The sequence below is a fragment of the Pongo pygmaeus genome, chromosome 8 (genome assembly GCF_028885625.2).
Source record: "Pongo pygmaeus isolate AG05252 chromosome 8, NHGRI_mPonPyg2-v2.0_pri, whole genome shotgun sequence".
Classification (NCBI taxonomy): domain Eukaryota; kingdom Metazoa; phylum Chordata; class Mammalia; order Primates; family Hominidae; genus Pongo; species Pongo pygmaeus.
The window spans coordinates 50,487,071-50,505,311 of NC_072381.2; the positions used below are offsets into that span (position 1 = coordinate 50,487,071).

The 18,241-nt window shown below is 38.3% G+C and overlaps 1 protein-coding gene across 13 annotated transcripts in view; it reads left to right on the plus strand.

The window, feature by feature from the left end:
• Positions 1-17,603, plus strand: part of ZFAND4 (zinc finger AN1-type containing 4) — a 67,768-nt gene extending 50,165 nt beyond the window's left edge. For 12 of the 13 annotated variants that reach the window (XM_054435258.2, XM_054435257.2, XM_054435259.2 and 9 more), the window contains 4 exons: positions 5,866-7,017; positions 8,323-8,377; positions 14,932-15,052; positions 16,621-17,603. In XM_054435258.2, coding sequence (XP_054291233.1) covers positions 5,866-7,017; positions 8,323-8,377; positions 14,932-15,052; positions 16,621-16,756 — 1,464 coding nt within the window. In that variant the 3' untranslated portion in view covers positions 16,757-17,603. The remainder of the gene's footprint in view (positions 1-5,865; positions 7,018-8,322; positions 8,378-14,931; positions 15,053-16,620) is intronic. The other variant, XR_008491896.2, reaches the window with a different exon arrangement.
• The last annotated feature ends 638 nt before the right edge of the window (positions 17,604-18,241 follow it).

Below are 18,241 nucleotides of genomic sequence, written 5' to 3' on the forward strand. Positions count from 1 at the left end.
TTCCTTGCCTGATATCAGGCCCATACCTACTGGTATCTTCTTGGTTTCATTTGCTTAGTATACCTTTCCCATGTCTCTATTTATTAACTTTTAAGTCACTTCGTTTTACATATTTCCTTTATATACAGTATAGAGTTGGTTTTTGCTTTGTGAGCCAGCTTGAAATTTTAAAACAGGTAACTTAATCACGTTTATATTTATTGATATGACTTCATATTTGCTCTTAAATGTCTTATTTTGTTATACTTACAGTTTCTTTCTCTATGCTTTCTTTTGTGTGCATCTGTATATATGAATGTGTAAGTGTGTATTTTTTGGTATTTCAGAAAGCTTTTGCATTTTGTTTTATTGATGCACTTTACATTAATGCTATTTATCATGTTCTTGATCTGCCTTTTCCTTATTTAACCTTCTCCTCTTTTATTTGTGAGCTTTACATATCCTTTGACTCCTAATTACTAAATGAAAATCAGTGAACTTATTTTTTTCTCCTCTCTTCATCCTCTCATTAAAAATGTTTTCTACTTTTTTAAAGAAAACACAGCCTTTACAAATCATTTTTCTTTCTACTCACTCTTATTTCAGTTTTAATTATATTCCATCCTTTTTATTTATTTATTTATTTTTTTTGAGATGGAGTCTTGCCCTGTCACCCAGGCTGGAGTGCAATGGCACGATCTTGGCTCACTGCAACCTGTGCCTCCTGGGTTGAAGCGATTCTCCTGCCTCAGCCTTCTGAGTAGCTAGGATTACAGGCGTGTGCCACCACACCCGGCTAATTTTTTTTGGTATCTTTAGTAGAGACGGGGCTTCACCATGTTGGTCAGGCCAGGCTGGTCTCGAACTCCCGACCTTGTGATCCACCCACCTTGGGCTCCCAAAGTGCTGGGATTACAGGCATGAGCCACCATGCCCGGCCAATTGTATTCCATTCTTATGATCAGTCTTTTTGCTGTAGGTTTCCCCATACATTTTGGTTAGAAGAAGCTCATCTGAAGTCCTCAAGAAAGGCTTGTAGGTACAGTAATTCTTGAATTTTTCGATGTTCAAACCCTTTTCTTTAGACTTAACATTTTTATTTGTTTTTACCATTATGTATGTTATTAATTGTAGGTTTTTCTTCTATTTTGGTATTTTCCTATTTTCATTGATACATAATAGATATATTTTCATGGTACATGTGATAATTTAATCCATGAATATAATTTGTAAACATCAAATCAGTGTAATTGGCATATCCATAACCTTCAATATTCATCTTTTTTTAATGCTAGAAACATTAGCCTTAATCCTTACACGATGGCTTGCCTGGATGTAAAATGTTTGGTTCACATCTTTTCCCTGAGTTTGTCTAAAATCTTGCTCTGCTGTTGTTTTGCTTTTTATATTGCCATTGAGAAATCTAATTACCAATCTTTCTTTTCTCTGTAAATGATCTGGTTTTTTTGTCTGGAGAAAATGAGGATTTTTTTTTCTTTTAAATGTAGTGGTTTTACTAGGATGTATCTTGGAATTAACTCTTCAGGGTCAATTTTCACTATACACTTGAGCTTTTTTTAACATAAAGATTCAAGTCTTTTATTTAAGGATGATTTCTTAGAATTTATATATATATATTTTAGTCCTTTATTTGTTTTTTTGTTTGTTTTCTTTTTTGGAATTTTTTTTTTTTTTTTTGAGACGGAGTCTCACTCTGTTGCCCAGGCTGGAGTGCAGTGGCGCGATCTCGGCGCACTGCAAGCTCCGCCTCCCAGGTTCACGCCATTCTCCCACTTCAGCCTCCGGAGTAGCTGGACTACAGGCGCCCGCCACCACGCACGGCTAATTTTTTGAATTTTTAGTAAAGACAGGGTTTCACCGTGTTAGCCAGGATGGTGTTGATCTCCTGACCTGGTGATCCGCCCGCCTCGGCCTTCCAAAGTGCTGGGATTACAGACGTGAGCCACCGCACCCGGCCTTTGGAGCTTATTTTATACATAAGTTAGAACGTCGTCGTCGTCTTTTTTTTTTTTTTTTTTTTTAAAGACAGGGTCTTGCAGTGTCACCCAGGCTGGAGTGCCATAGCCTGAGCTCACTGCAGCCTCGAACTCCTGAGCTCAAGTGACCTTCCTACCTCAGCAGCATGAGATACCCCCCTGCCCTGTTAGAACTTCTTTGTCTAATATACAACCACCTTCTCTCTTATCCTTTTAGATTCTCTATTTTATTTTTATTCTTTTGGCTGTTTTCATACCTTTCCTCAGTATTTTTTTTTTGAGATGGAGTCTTGCTCTGTCGCCGAGGCTGGAGTGCAGTGGGGTGATCTTGGCTCACTGCAAGCTTTGCCTTCTGGGTTCACACCATTCTCCTGCCTCAGCCTCCCGAGCTGGGACTACAGGTGCCTGCCACCACGCCCGGCTAATTTTTTAAATATTTTTAGTAGAGACAGGGTTTCACCCTGTTAGCCAGGATGGTCTCGATATCCTGACCTTGTGATCCACTTCGGCCTCCCAAAGTGCCGGGATTACAGGTGTGAGCCACCGCGCCCGGCCTATACCTTTTCTCAGTATTCTTTATTAAGTAGAATTTTAGTCTCCTGTGGGCACCTTGTAATTTAGTCTTCATTTCTGAGATGATTTTGTTTTCTGCAGAGTATTTCTGGGTTTGCTCAGCTCTCATTTCATATCCTCCTATTACTTTTATCCATTCTGCCTTAAGTTTTTGCATTTATGATTTGATGAGATTTTTAAAAATATCTGCAAATACTAAAAGATACTTAATTTAAGTTGGGGTATTGTGATGGAGTTTTCTTTTGTTTCATTGTTTTAGGGAGATTTTCATTAGCTAAAATGTTCTGATTCTCATTTTCTGTTTTATTTTTATAGCAGCTTTACATGGATTTGGTCGCCTTTTTCTATTTATTTTCTAATTGTATTTTCCATAATTTTATTTACTTAGATGAGTATTAACAGTTATATATGAATACACAGAAGTGAGGATTTTGTGTAGGGAAGTAAGTTTCTTATTTCAAGAGCATCCTCTTCCTTTGGTGTAGTGAAATCAGGTTTTTTAAATCAATGACACATTTTTTTATTTGTTATTTTAAAAATTAATTTATTTTTATTTTTTGAGATGGGGTATTGCTCTATCACCCAGGCTGGGGTGTAGTGGCATGATCTTGACTCACTGCAACCTCTGCCTCCTGAGCTGAAGCGATCCTCCCACCTCAGCCTCCCAAGTAGCTGGGACCACAGGCTCCTGCCACCATGCCCAGCTAATTTTTTTGTATTATTGATAGAGATGGGTTTTTCTCATGTTTTCTAGGCTGGTCTCGAACTCCTGAACTCAAGCAGTCTTCCCACCTTGGCCTCCCAAAGTGCTGGGATTATAGTTATGAGCCACCATGCCTGGCTCAAATCAATGACACTCTTATTGGAGGGCAACGTCAGTATGTTTTCTGATTTGTGATTCACTATTGTTTTTGTAGGATCCTTACTTTCCCTTTCCTGTTTCTTTCTTTACTTTTACTGTCAAAGTCTCAATGGTTGCCTTTTCCTTTCAATTTACCCCTTCTCCCTTCAAAAAGTGATGTCTTCTTGAAGCTACCTCCTTTATCCTGAACAACTTTAATGCCCAGTGTGGTGGCTCATGCCTATAATCCCAGAACTTTGGGAGGCCGAGGTGGGAGGATCACTTGAATCCAGGAGTTTGAGACCAGCCTGTCAACATAGGGAGACCCCATCTCTACAAAAAATATAAAAATTAACTGGGCATGGTGATGTGTGTCTGTAGTCCCAGCTGCTCGGAGGATCGATTGACCTTGGGAGGGTGAGGCTGCAGTGAGCCATTATTGTACCACTGCACTCTAGCCTGGGTAACAGAGCCAGACCCTGTCTCAAAAAATACACATAAAAATAAAGTTACTTCCTTTTAATTTCTCAGTAGCCTGTGTTTGATATCCCATATCTTAGACCTATTTTTAGTATCTTCATAATCAAGTGGGATTTTGTCTTTTGTGGATTTTTCTTTGTTCCATCAGCTGTAGGTTATGCAAACCTCTCCTTTCCTTTCTTTATTTTTTTTCCCTTTTTTTTTTTTTTGGTGAAGCTCCATACTTTTGCCTGTCTCTCACCACAGGCATAGGCTTTGCAGATGAGTTTCTTGGATTGGGGAATATTTTGAAGTTCATATTATATGTCTCCCAGTTTTTCTGATGCATGGGTTATGAGTGATTTTATTTGTGTATGTTGTTGATCTGTGTAGTTTTTCTGGAGCATGGAGAAATTCAGTTTTAGGCAGCTGTCATTAATTTCGACAGCCCAGAAGTCATATCCTTCATTTTTGAAGAATTTTTTGCTGGATAAAGAATTGCAGATTGGGCCAGGTGTGGTGGCTCACACCTGTAATCCCAGCACTTTGGGAGGCCGAGATGGGTGAATCATCTGAGGTCAGGGGTTCGAGACCAGCCTGGCCAACATAGAGAAACCCCATCTCTACTAAAAATACAAAAATTAGCTGGACATGGTGGCGGGTGCCTGTAATCCCAGCTACTCAGGAGGCTGAGGCAAGAGAATTGCTTGAACCCGGAAGGTGGAGGCCCGAGATTGTGCCATTGCACTCCAGCCTAGGTGACAACTCTGTCTCTAGGATAAAAACTTCTATAGGAGCCAGCTCATCTTTCCAAGGTTCTTCCTTCTTAGCTCCTCTAATTTTTCTTGCCTCAGTTGGTATCCACTGAATTATCCAGCTTTTCTTATATTTTCATATATTTTATATTTTCTGTAAGTGGGAACATTGGTATGTCATAAGATATTCCATCCCATCCTCATGCCTGCTTGCTACCATTTTTGCTTATTTTTAAGAGCTAAGATTTCTTATGTTTATTCTCAACTTTATTTATAAGATCTTGAATTTTTATGGTACTTTTATTAAAATCTACTGTGCCAGAGGGCACCAAGACCACCCCAGGTGTGATGGTTTGCTAGGAAGATTCACAGGGCTGTAGTATGTTGTTGTATATAGTTGTACTTGTTACAGCAAAAAGATACAAGGCAAAATCAGCAAAGGTAAAAGGTGCATAGAGCCATGTCTGGAGGAAACCAAGTGCAAGCTTCCTAGAGCCCTCTTTCGGTGGAGTCTCATGAGATGTGCTTAGTCCTCTATCAATGAGTTGTAACAATATATGTGAAATGTTGTTTACCGGGGAGGCTCATTAGAGACTCTGTGCCCAGGGATTTTACTGGGCCTCTTCATTGTAGGCACCCTCTGCCTAGCGTTTACAGTTCAGATTCCCAAAAGGAAAGCAAATGTTCGGCATGAACTGTATTATTGCATAAATAGTTTGGCACAATGAACCACTCTTATCAGTTAGGTTCATGGGAACCCTCCTGAACCTCCTGAAATAGATGTTCCCAAAAGCCAGCCAAAGGCCAGTGTTGTCAGCAAGTCTTTTCAAGGATAGCAGTTTAGCCCTTTTAACTCTTTTTTTTTTTTTTTTTTTAGGATTGATAACTTTTTTTCTGTGTACCAGTCCAATGAAACATTTATTCAACATAGTAGGAAAAATTGTTGGAGATCTAAAATAGGTCAGCAATGTCATATCTAATATAATCAGTTCATTTTCTTTGTAGTAAAACTCTGAGAAACAGCAGTAAGGAAATAAAACAAAATTATTTTTCTTTAATATTCCCAGAAAAGTATACTCAGTGAAGGAAAATAGCATCTTCTCTATCATAATCTTAAGATTTTATTCTTCTTAAACATTTTAAATTGAGATAGTAAAAATGCTAGTATGTTATGGTAAGTAACATTTTCTTCCTTCGCTAATTTTTGTTAATGGGCAGAGAAAACGACTGTGTAAAGAAACTGTATATTCATTCCTTTTAGCCTAAGAAAGCTGTCAAGATAAAACCTCACCCACCTATAGCTCCTCGACCTTCTAGTGGTTCCACTGCACCATCTCGCCACCGATTGTTAAGGGTCCTCCCCAACATTGGTCAATCTTGTTCACCTGCTTTTGGGAATGCATATCTGCCCGAAATCTCCAGGAATGGAATTTCAAGTTTGGCAACTCAACTCTCTGCTGAGAGATCCATATCTTCTATCACTGGTGAATTTCTTAAGGAAGATAATAGCTGGGAGAATAACACACTGTCTCACTCCAGTAGCAACGTCAAACTACCTCCTCAGATACCCCATTTGGAGTTGGGAAATGACCAGGAGCTTGCTGACTCTGTTCTCCATCTTGGATCATCCCTGCCTAGGCAAACAAAACATTTTTTAGGAAACTTGCCATCTAGTAATGAGGACATTGTCTTACCTTCAGAAGAATGTGTAACCGAAGAATCACTTCTACCTAAAGTGGGCTCACTGGCTTCATTTGCAGAAGGAAATGCTGATGAACAGAGCAGCGGCTTAGAAGGTGCATGCAAAGGGAATCCGGAGTTGTTACTCACTAATGCTGACAAAGGGTTGAAAGCTCCAGAGCAGCATCTCAAGCATGTTGCAGGAGTGCTGAATGGGGAATCAGTAGAGACTTCAGTTCTTAACTACCGGGAATTAAGTCCTCACAAGAATAGACTCTTGTCACCTCTTCGCTGTTCTGCACCAATGTCGCTACATAATTCTCTGGTGAAACCAGAGAAACAGTCCAAATGTTTTGAGTTTGGGAAGCTACAGCCTTCTTCTCAGTCACTGAATGTTCGAAACATAACTGATTCTTCTTCCTCTAGGACTACTTGCTTTCAAGGTGTTAAAGTTGATTCACCTGGGAAAAGATCTGATGTTATTTCCAAAGTTGAGGCTCAGGATATCACAGAAATGACTAAAAAGGCTTCCAAAGAGCCTGTTGGTTGTGTAAATAGTATCAGTTTTCTTGCCTCACTGGCGCGGAGCACAAGTAGAAACAGATTACAGAGCACACGTGGGGCAGGCAGGCTTCAGAACTCTGGAACTGGGCTGTCTACAGACCTCCAGCATTTTCAGGAAGAAAACTTTAGGAAAAGTTCTCCCCAGTTAGAACATACAGGAGTTTTTTTGGTCAGTATTTTCCTTTCAACATGCTCTAGTAGTTATCCTTGTAGTGATTCAACTTATTTAAAGTTTGGTTTTTGTTTACATAAATAAGGAAGGCTAAGATTAGATTATTTTCATAAATTTATCTGAAAATGTTTAGTTTGTACAAAATCTTCTTGATAGTTGAATTTTGAATGCTGTTTTAGTCCTGAAATGAGAACAGTAATTTGAACATAAGTTAATGTAAACAGTTTATCAGATATGTATGTATATGTTGAACTCCTCGAACTCCTGGGCTCAAGCAATGCTCCTGCCTTAGCCTCCTGAGTAGCTGGGAATATAGGGACATGCCAATACACCTGTATTTTTAAATTCATATTAAAAATATGTATTTTTAAATGCTAAATATTTTTAATGTTTCTTTCCATCCCAAGTAAGAACTTTTTATTTGAGTCATCAAATTTTACTCTCTCTCTCCCTTTTTTATTTTTTTTTTGAGACGGAGTCTCGCTCTTTCACCCAGGCTGGAGTGCAATGGCGCTATCTCGGCTCACTGCAAGCTCTGCCTCCCGGGTTCATGCCATTCTCCTGCCTCAACCTCCCGAGTAGCTGGGACTACAGGCGCCCGCCACCAGCCCGGCTAATTTTTTGTATTTTTAGTAGAGACGGGGTTTCACCGTGTTAGCCAGGATGGTCTCGATCTCCTGACCTCTTGATCCACCCGCCTCGGCCTCCCAAAGTGCTGGGATTACAGGCGTGAGCCACTGCGTCCGGCCTTTTTTTTTTTTTTTTTTTTTGAGACAGAGTCTCACTCTGTCACCCAGGCTGGAGCACAGTGGCATAATCATGGTTCACTGCAGCCTTGACCTCCAGGGCTCAAGCAATCCTCCCACCTCAGTCTGTTGAGTCACTGGACTACAGGCCCATGCCACCATGTCTGGCTAACTTTTATATTCTTTGTAGAGATGGGGTTTTACCATGTTGCCCAGGCTGCTCTCAAACTCCTGGAACACAGTGGTGCAATCACAGCTCACTGCAGCCACGACGTCCCAGGCTCAAGCAATCCTCTTACCTCAGCCTCCTAAAGTGCTGGGATTACAGGCGTGAGTCACAGCACCCGGCAAATTTTACCCTCTTAAATAATAAGCACGATATTGCTAGATGTGGAATCAGGTTCTGAGTTAATTTAATTAAACAAAAATTGGATTAAATAATTTAAAATGAAAGTCCAACAGCATCTTAGTGATAAAATACAAGTATTTCATGTTTGTTGATTATTTCTATTCTTCTTTGACTCACCTCTATAGATGTTTTGTGTTTTAATTGTAGTCTACCCATGGTGTTGGAATGAATGGAAATAATGCAGCAGCAGAGAAAAGCATAGGTAAGCTACAGATAATTTTGAAAACAATACAAGGCTGATAATTACATAATTATGCATCCGGTTGAATTTTCAAAGAGAAATGGGAAGAACCTTCTCTGTGGCATGTACAGAGTAAATTCTGTCTCTAAATGCTTTTTCCAATTAAGAAAATAATTATGAGATAGGACTGTAGGACATATATAAAGAATAAAACAAAAATTGAAATTGAAATATATTATCTTGGAAGAGGGGTTATCTATGTCAAAAAAACCCACAAGATTATTGAAGAATGAACATGTAGTTCCCAGCCACCTTAGTTGCTGGCCACTCTAGAGCCATGTGGGTTTTGAAGAACTACCCTAGAAAGATGTCTTTCAACATCGTGGCCAAACATCAGAGGTGGTGGTAAGAATCTTTTTGATGAACTGTTCATTTCTGGATAAAAGAAAGGGACAGTCTGTAGGGCCAGCCCTTTCCAAGGCCTAGTAGTGGAAGTGACTATAACATTAGCACTTCTTTCTACCAGTATGGTAACACATTAAAGATGCACCGGCCAATCATTATTTTCAAGGGGGAAGGAAGCCATCTTTTTAAATGTTTTAATACCCAGACCAGGGATGGGAAACTCGTTACCAAAGATGTGCCATCTTTGTAGCCTCAAGGTTTTAAAAGATATCTTATTTGTTATGGTTGTCATGTGGGTTTTATGTTTTTATTGAAGACATTTAGGGTTTGTTTTTCATTCCTATGTAAGGCCCAAGGTTGTAAAGTCATGATCTGTTTGCATATTTTTTCAATTATTTTGTACTGTGGTAAAATAAACATAACATAAATTTTACTGTCATAACCATTTTTAAGTATAAAGCTCAGTGACTTTCACATTGTTGGGGATCCATCACCACCATCTTTCTCTAGAACACTTTTCATCTTACAAAACTAAAACACTCTTCCCCCTCCCACCACCCTGGCAACCACCATTTCATTTCCTAATTCAATGATTTTTTAGATACTCTAAGTACCTATGTAAGTGGAATCAAACAGTATTTGTCTTTTTTATGACTGGCTTATTTCACTTATCAGAATGTCCTCAAGGTTTACCCATGTAGTAGCATATATCAGAAATTATTTTCTTTTTGGAGCTGATACTCTATTGTGCGTGTGTGTGTACCCACACACACGCACAATAGTCACATACACACACACACACCACATTTTGCTTATCCATTCATCCGTTAATAGACAGTTGTATTGTTTTCATGTTTTAGCTATTGTGAATAATGGTGCTGTGAACATGGGTGTACATATATGTCTTTGAGACACTACTTTCAATTCTTTAGAATATATACCCAGAAATGAAATTGCGGGATCAGAAGGTATTTCTATTTTTAATTTTTTGAGGAACCATCATATTGTTTTCCACAGTTGCTGTACCATGTTTCATTCCATCAACAGTGCAAAAGGATTCCAATTTCTCCACATCCTTGGCAACACTTGTTATTTTCCTATGTTTTTGCTAGTAGCCATCCTAATGGGTGTGAGGTGATGTCACTGTGGTTTTGATTTGCGTATCTGTGATGATTAGTGTTACTGATTATTGATTCCCTAATTAGTGAAGTTGATTTCCTAATGAGTAGTTTCATGTGCTTATTGGCCATTTGTAGATCTTCTTTGGAGAAATGTCTTCTCATGTTTTTTTTTTCCCCCCAAGCCAAACTGTATCAGCTTTATTAAAGATACTTTCCATAAACAATCATGGTATTTCAGGCAGTACATGGACAATGGTTAACAGTATACAACAACTTTCAAACTCCCTTCTTCAATGGACTACCAAAAATCAGAAAGCCACTATAAAACCCAATGAAGTATCTGATGTTCTGAATGGGGAAAGTTTAGAGTGAGGGTTGACATTTCACATTAGCATGTTGTTTAACAACTTTTCACAAGCCGACCCTAACTTTCAGGAAGTGAAATGAAAATGGCAGAATTTATCTGAAGATCCACAATCTAGAAATGGAACCACTGCTCTTTTGACAGGTGCCATCTCAGTGGCATCACTGGAAAGTCCAGAATGCCTGACACATTAGGAAATCCGATGCCTGACACATTAGGAAATCCAGTTTGTCTGTTTTCTCCTTTTGTTACATGTGCCTTTGGTGTCATATCCAAGAAATCACCACCAAATCCAATACCATGAAGCTTTTCCCCATCTTTTCTTCTAGAAGTTTTATAGTTTTAGGTCTTATGTTTAGGTCTTTGATCCATTTTGATTTAATATAGAGTGTAAAGTAAGGGTTCCACTTCATTCTTTTGCATGTGAACATCCCATTTTCTTATTAACTTTTGTTGAAACACTGTCCTTCCTCATTGAATGGTCTTGGCACCTGTGTTGAAAGTTATTTGATCATGTATATGAGGATTTGTTTCTGGACTGTCTACTCATTGGTCTATGTGTCTGTTTTATGCCAGTATCACATTGTTTTTATTACTGTAATTTACTGACTTTTAATGTTATAGTTGTTGTTTTTCGTTGACACATAACTCTGTCCTGCCCTAACGCACAGCTAATCTTGGAAATTTGCATTGCAGCCATCCCTACTCACTCAGCTCGAGTTCAGCCTTCAGTGCTGGTTCTCATGTCGCTGCTCTTCTGAAACTGCTATTGCTGTGGTCACTGACAGTCTCCATAATTTCAAATCCATTGGATGCCTCCATATCTTTATCTTACTTGATTTTTGTGTCCTTCATTCTTGAAATAGTTTTTTTTTACATTCTAGGCTATTACATTGTTATAAATTTTTACTTTTGTTTTAATCTTTTTTTAACCTCAGTTTTTGTTTGTTTGTTTTTTGTGAGATGGAGTCTCACTCTGTCTCCCAGGCTGGAGTGCAGTGGCACAATCTCGGCTCACTGCAAGCTCCACCTCCCAGGTTCACGCCATTCTCCTGCCTCAGCCTCCTGAGCAGCTGGGACTACAGGTGCCTGCCACCACGCCCGGCTAATTTTTTGTATTTTTAGTAGAAACGGGGTTTCACTGTGTTAGCCAGGATGGTCTCCATCTCCTGACCTCGGGATCCGCCCACCTCAGCCTCCCAAAGTGCTGGGATTACAGGCATGAGCCACCGTGCCCGGCCTTAACCTCAGTTTTCTTCCGGCCTTTTTTTTTTTTTTAACCAGCCCTCTGCTTGTCCCCAGATATATGCTTTTTTTGTTTGATTTCATTTAGATTTGAAGTATCAGCTGCTAGCTGCAGTACAGCTGTGTAACTTGCTTCCATTTTTCTCTCACCGTAATAACTATCATTTTGAATTATCTAGAAGAGTCTGTATACATTTTGATACAAGTTTCATTTAATTGACTTCCTAGATTCCTCCATTGGTCCTCTATTCTTTTCACTATAAGGTTTCCCTTGGAAACTGTATTCATTATTATAGTTTTAGCCATTGATTTTAGGCAGACGAGTGCCAGCCTTGCGTCTGGAACACTAATTTATTACTTTTTGCTGCCTTTCTGTTGGGTCAGTTTTTGTAGATCCTGTTAGATGTTAGATAAAATTTGAGACTAGGAAATGGCAAACAAGTGAATTACCTCAAGTACCTTTCATCTTGTTCTGAAAAGCAACTCTTCCCATCAATATGATTTTATGGGTTTTTTTCTTTATTCATCTGTTCAGTACACATTTGAGAGAAGGCTTCAGAGAGGAGTTGATAATTGATGATGTCTTACAGGATAAGTCAAATTCTACTGGGTTGACAAGGTAGAGTTTATTTTAGAAGAGATTGCAGATGTGGAAGGACTTGGTACATCCTTCAGGGTAGGTATGACATGGTAAATTACAGTGTCTCTGGATAGTTAGAAAGGCATTATATTGACATAATAATACCTTAAATGCCAGTCTAAGGAATTTAGATTTTTCCTGTTTATAGTGGGGAATCAATATGTTTAGTGATGGTTCCTAGCGCACAGTAGTTGACTAGTAGTTTTCTCTGAATGGTAAAAGGATGTATGGAAGCTGCTCTCATAGAGTACTGCACTTATATTTTTGTGCTGCCTCATTACTGTCACTAATGTATTCTCTGTCTCTACACATTCGCAAGAGTTTTTTTTTTTTTAGACAGAGTCTCGCCCTGTTGCCTGGTTAGGCTGAAGGGCAGTGGCACGATCTCGGCTCACTGCAACCTCTTCCTCCCGGGTTGAAGTGATTCTTCTGCTTCAGCCTCCTGAGTAGCTGGGACTACAGGTACATGCTACCATGCCCAGCTAATTTTTGTATTTTTAGTAGAGACGGAGTTTTACCATGTTGGCCTGACTGGTCTTGAACTGACCTCAGGTGATTCGCCCACCTTGGCCTCCCAAAGTGCTAGGATTACAAGTGTGAGCCACTGCGCCCAGCCTCACAAGAGTTCTTGAATGAAAAAAGTATGGAGAATATCAAGTTAAGCATCCCCTAAGAAAAGAAAAAAATGAAAATGTGACTACAGTGAATTAAATTATCATCAGAAATTCTTCCACCATTGTATATATGCCTTTCTTTGGTGTCCTGTGCAAGTGCAAGTAAGTATCTTTTAAAAAATATTTTAAATAATGGAATTACTCCCTCACCTTTGTGAGATGTTCTTGGTATCTCTAAGTGCACTTGAGAAAGAAAACGTTTATTAACTGAGTTGGTACCCAGGCACCATTAGGAGTCACTCAGTTGTTTCAAATTTTGTTTCTAGTTTTGGCAAGATCTGGGAGTGTATTTTAGACTGGTAATAAAGAAGATTTAATTTTGCTGGGCTTGTGTACAAATTACCTAATCTCTGTTGTGACAAAAAAAAAAGACATAGAACCAATTAATTGTAAATCCAATTTTTTGAACCCTTTAAGAAATTTCAGACTTTCAGCTGCCAAATAAATACCAAGCTTAGGCCTCCTAACCTTTTTCAGTAGTGGAGAAAAGATCCCAGCACCATTGACACTACCAGTTTTTCCTCACTCCTTCCACTTGTTCTTGCATTCTTTCTTTGCCTCTTCTTAGCCTTTGTGTGACACCAAGCACATGTGTATTTGTACTGTTACTTTATCAACTATGGGTAGGAACTTTGAGCCTCTCTGCTTATGACTGGGGTTTGTTGGCATTTTGATCAGTTCTAAAAGACATTTCACTTAGTAATTAAAGAAATTGATTTGGCCTGGCGTGGTGGCTCATGCCTGTAATCCCAGCACTTTGGAAGGCTGAGATGGGCGGATCATGAGGTCAGGAGTTCAAGACCAGACCAGACTGACCAAGATGGTGAAACCCCGTCTCTACTAAAAATACAAAAAAAAAAGCTGGGCGTGGTGGCGTGCGCCCATAGTCCCAGCTACTGGGGAGGCTGAGGCAGAAGAATCACTTGAACCCGAGATGCAGAGCTTGCAGTGAGCCAGGATCGTGCCACTGCACTGCGGCCTGGGCGACAGAGCAAAACTCTGTCTCAAAAAAAAAAAAAATTGATTTAATTCTTTCTTATATAATAACAGATGTGTTCTTATTTTTAAGGTAAAAACTCAAGTTGATACAGTAATACAGAATTCAGTAAATATTTTTGGAAAACTAGTAGTACTGTGAAATTGAGCTGTGTACTGTGTTAGTTACTATTATTAATATGACATTTTATGTAATTATAACATGCTTAAAACTTTCAGAGTGCTTTTTACATATATGGACTGAATTGACCTTAAAGTGCTTATTAACCTAGAGAGAAAAATATATGTTCTATTATGTTAAAAATGAACATATTGAAGTTTTGAAAGAATAAATGACTTGCTCATGGTTTGATGAACTTACTGTCTGTGGTATAATAGGACTAAAAGGCATGTTTCATGATACTCTGGTACTCCTTTTTGGTGTGAACAAACAATATTTGTATTGCAATCATGTTCTCAGAGGTTTCATGAAATATGATTTTGAAGCAGACATTTTTCTTTATTCTCTGTCAAAATTTGGTGTACTTTATATAAACTGATTACCATTAGAAATAATCAGGAAATGGTGTGTATAAAAAATTCTAAAAATATAAATTCTAATCAGTGGAAACCTACCACATCTTTTTTTTTCAATGATTTTATTTTTATTTTTATTTTTTATTTTATTATTATTATGCTTTAAGTTTTAAGTAGATGCTTTAAGTACATCTGCACAATCTGCAGGTTAGTTACATATGTATACATGTGCCATGCTGGTGTGCTGCACCCATTAACTCGTCATTTAGCATTAGGTGTATCTCCTAAAGCTATCCCTCCCCCCTCCCCCCACCCCACAACAGTCCCCAGAGTGTGATGTTCCCCTTCCTGTGTCCATGTGTTCTCATTGTTCAGTTCCCACCTATGAGTGAGAATATGCGGTGTTTGGAAACCTGCCACATCTTAAAAGAAATAGTTCCACTGCAACTTGACCTGTAGATTTTATAAGTAATTTTAGATATAAAAATAGCACAAATTAATTTTTATGGCATAGATATTTACTTTGATAGGACTATGTTTTGTGTTTTGCTTAATAATATTTCATGTTTAGGATTTTATGCCTGTGTTAATCAAGGTGTCCTTTCTCTAAACAGGAGAATGTACTACTCATCACCTCCCACCTGTGAAAGCCCCTCTTCAGACAAAGAAGAAAACAACAAATCATTGTTTTCTTTGTGGAAAGAAAACAGGACTGGCTAGTAGCTACGAATGCAGGCAGGTTGGCGAGCTGGAGAAGCTCAGATGCTTTCTCTCTGATAACCCAGCTTGGGGATTATGCAAAATAAAATATTTAAATTGCTTGTTTATAACATCATTAAGATGATGTTCAAATAGCTATCTTCAGTTGAACTTCGAATTGGCTGAAGTAAAGAACAAGTAGATAGCTCATGGGTTTCCAAAAGACAAAAACAGATCCTTCCTTGTCCTTTAAGTTAGGAGATTTAAATCAATCTGAGAGTGTACCTTTTTTGTCTTATGATGAACCTGCTTGGATTTTGTTTGAGTGGTACCTTGGAAGAACCCCTCCCTGAATATTCTATTAAAAATTTAATTAAAAAATTAAAAGTTAATATAAAATAGATGAATAATATATTTCCAAAAAGTATGACCTTTTTCTTACTGTAATTATTTATTTCATTAGTATTGATTGATATCCTCCAAGGATGTTATGTCATATTATCTTGGATGTCTGCCCTTAGATTGAGGCTAGGCTTGAATTAAAATAACTGCTGCTGCAGCCTTTTTTTTTTTTCCAGTACTGTAATCATAGCTCACTGGAGCCTTGATGTCTTGGGCTCAAGCGATCCCCCTGCCTCAGCCTCCCTAATAGTGAGGACTATAAGCATGTGGCATCATACCTGGTTAATTTTTTAAATTTTTTGTAGAGACAGATCTCACTATATTGCCTAGGCTGGTCTCAAACTCCTGGCCTCAAGTGATCTTCTCACCTTTGCCTCCCAAAGTGCTGGAATTTCAGGTGTGAGCTGCCACCACACCCATCCCAATCCCTGCTTTTTAGAGTGTATTCAGTTCAAATGAAAACAACCTATTTTGCTACTAGAAATATTTTTAAAAATCCTTTCATGGCATAGTTAGGTTTTACTATTTTAATTTTATCATGAGACAGAATTCCTCAGAAATTCAGAATTATTTTAGGTTTACTAGGTATAAGAGAAACGATGGGCATATTTATCGGCTTTTTGCAATTTTACTACTGATAGAGTTCTATACCCTGTTTCATTCTTTTTTTTTTTTTTTTTTTTGCTTTTTGCTTTTTGAGATTGAGTCTCTCTCTGTCACCAGGCTGGAGTGCAGTGGCACGATCTTGGCTCACTACAACCTCCACCTCCTGGGTTCAAGCGATTCTCCTGCCTCAGCCTCCCAAGTAGCTGGACTATAGATGCACACCACCACACCCAGCTAATTTTTGTATTTTTAATAGAGATGAGTTTTCATTATGTTGGCCTGGATGGCCTCGAGATCCACCCACCTCGGCTTCCCAAAGTGCTGGGATTACAGGCTTGAGCCACCGCGCCTGGTCTACCCTGTTTCAGTCAATAATGACTTCTTTATCATAAATTGTCATATTCATAGACAATTAACTTGTTCTTTTTGGGGGTATTTATACTTGTTTACGAATGGAAGGGAAATGTCAGCAGTGAAATTGCTAAAAAGAACCAAAAGGCCCCTGTTGGACTACCTGAAGTCAAGCTCCTGTCTCCCAGACAGATGAGCCTTTCATAGAAATACAACTATTCATGTAAACTTTTTTTGTGCTTTAGATGTGGAAACAACTTCTGTGCATCTCATCGTTATGCAGAAACTCATGGCTGTACCTATGATTACAAGAGTGCAGGGAGGAGATACTTGCACGAGGCAAATCCTGTGGTTAACGCACCAAAGCTTCCAAAAATCTAACTCTTCCTCTACATCTTACTGTTCTGCCCAGGAATCGTATTATAATGACAGAAGAAATATTGTTTAGACCATTATTTTTGTTCGACTCCAAAAGATTTGCCAAATAACAAAAGCATACAATGCATACTGTTGGAGAACAAGAATGCTACTGTATTTTACATCTTTATTTCTTGGTGAAACAAAAGTTTTAAAAGTAGTTTTAAAAACTTTACACTGGAATGATTTAGCTTTGTTATTGCATGTCTTGTGTTAAGTGTTTTGTATATGATATTGCAGTTTTACTAGGCAAATCTTCAAAAGATGCACTTGAGGAAACGAAATATTTCCTAAATAACCAGCCTTCCACATTGTACAGAATGAGCAGTCATGTAATGAATGGCTCTACTCAAATTGACCATATGGGTTTTTTCTTTTTCTTTCTTTTATTCTTCTCTTTCTTTCTTTTTTTTTTTTTTCCAGAGGTGGGATGGGTGGAGATTTTTTAAAAATCCCATGTGTGAAAGTTTACTGGCTTTATTAGCAAGTTCCTTTTTACTTCAAGCTACTTTTTATAAAAAAGAACATTTTTCCAGTGTGGTTTTTAACAGATAATATATTTCTTCCACATTCAGATTAGCATTCAGACATGAATCCATTCTATAAAACACATCGTGTTCATGATAGTGTATATTTTACTACTTTTTGAATGTTAATTTTAAAATAGAAGATGTCCTGCTTGCCATTAAATATAGAAGCCAACTTTTTACCTTTTGAAAAATGGCTACATTTAAAACAAAACCTCACAGCTTGGTTTTTCTTATTTGTTGAGTGCTATTACCAGGAGAAATTCAAATAAATATTTAATTTCATTATGAGTTTTATTATTTATTTATAATAGTTTTTCTTTTATAAATAATTTTTCTTTTATAAAACCATTTAATTAAATGAGTGATTTATTTTACGTGGATAAAATAACTATCAGTATGAAAATATTCTTTTAGGAGATTAAGGACCCTGTTCCCCAGGTGTAACCAGAAACCACTAAGGCATTTGGGAGGCCACTTGCTGTATAGAAGCTCAGTTCAGACTGATGCTGAACCCTGGTAAACAACTAGCACCTAACCCAGGTAGACTCTGCAGCCCTGGGGTAGCAGACTCTGCTAAGAGTACCAGAAGGCTAAGTTAGGAGCTGTGAGGGGCCCCTTCCTCTACTAAAGGTTGAATGAACTGGAGAGCTCACTGCCCCTGCTCCTGTAAGAAATGAAATGTTGATGGAGACAGATGCCTTCAGACAAAGAGGGCAGTACATTCATAAGAGGGAATGGCTAACATTTAGCAGAGGAGCTATGCAAATGGGGGTTGAAGGCATGCTTTTTAAGAAGGCTGGATATAAGTAGATGAAAAATACTTTCATCTGTGTTATGAATAATTCAGTATTTCCTCCCATATCAAGAAAACACATGTTTTAGACACTTAAAATATAAGAACTGCCTTACAGAGTTAGAC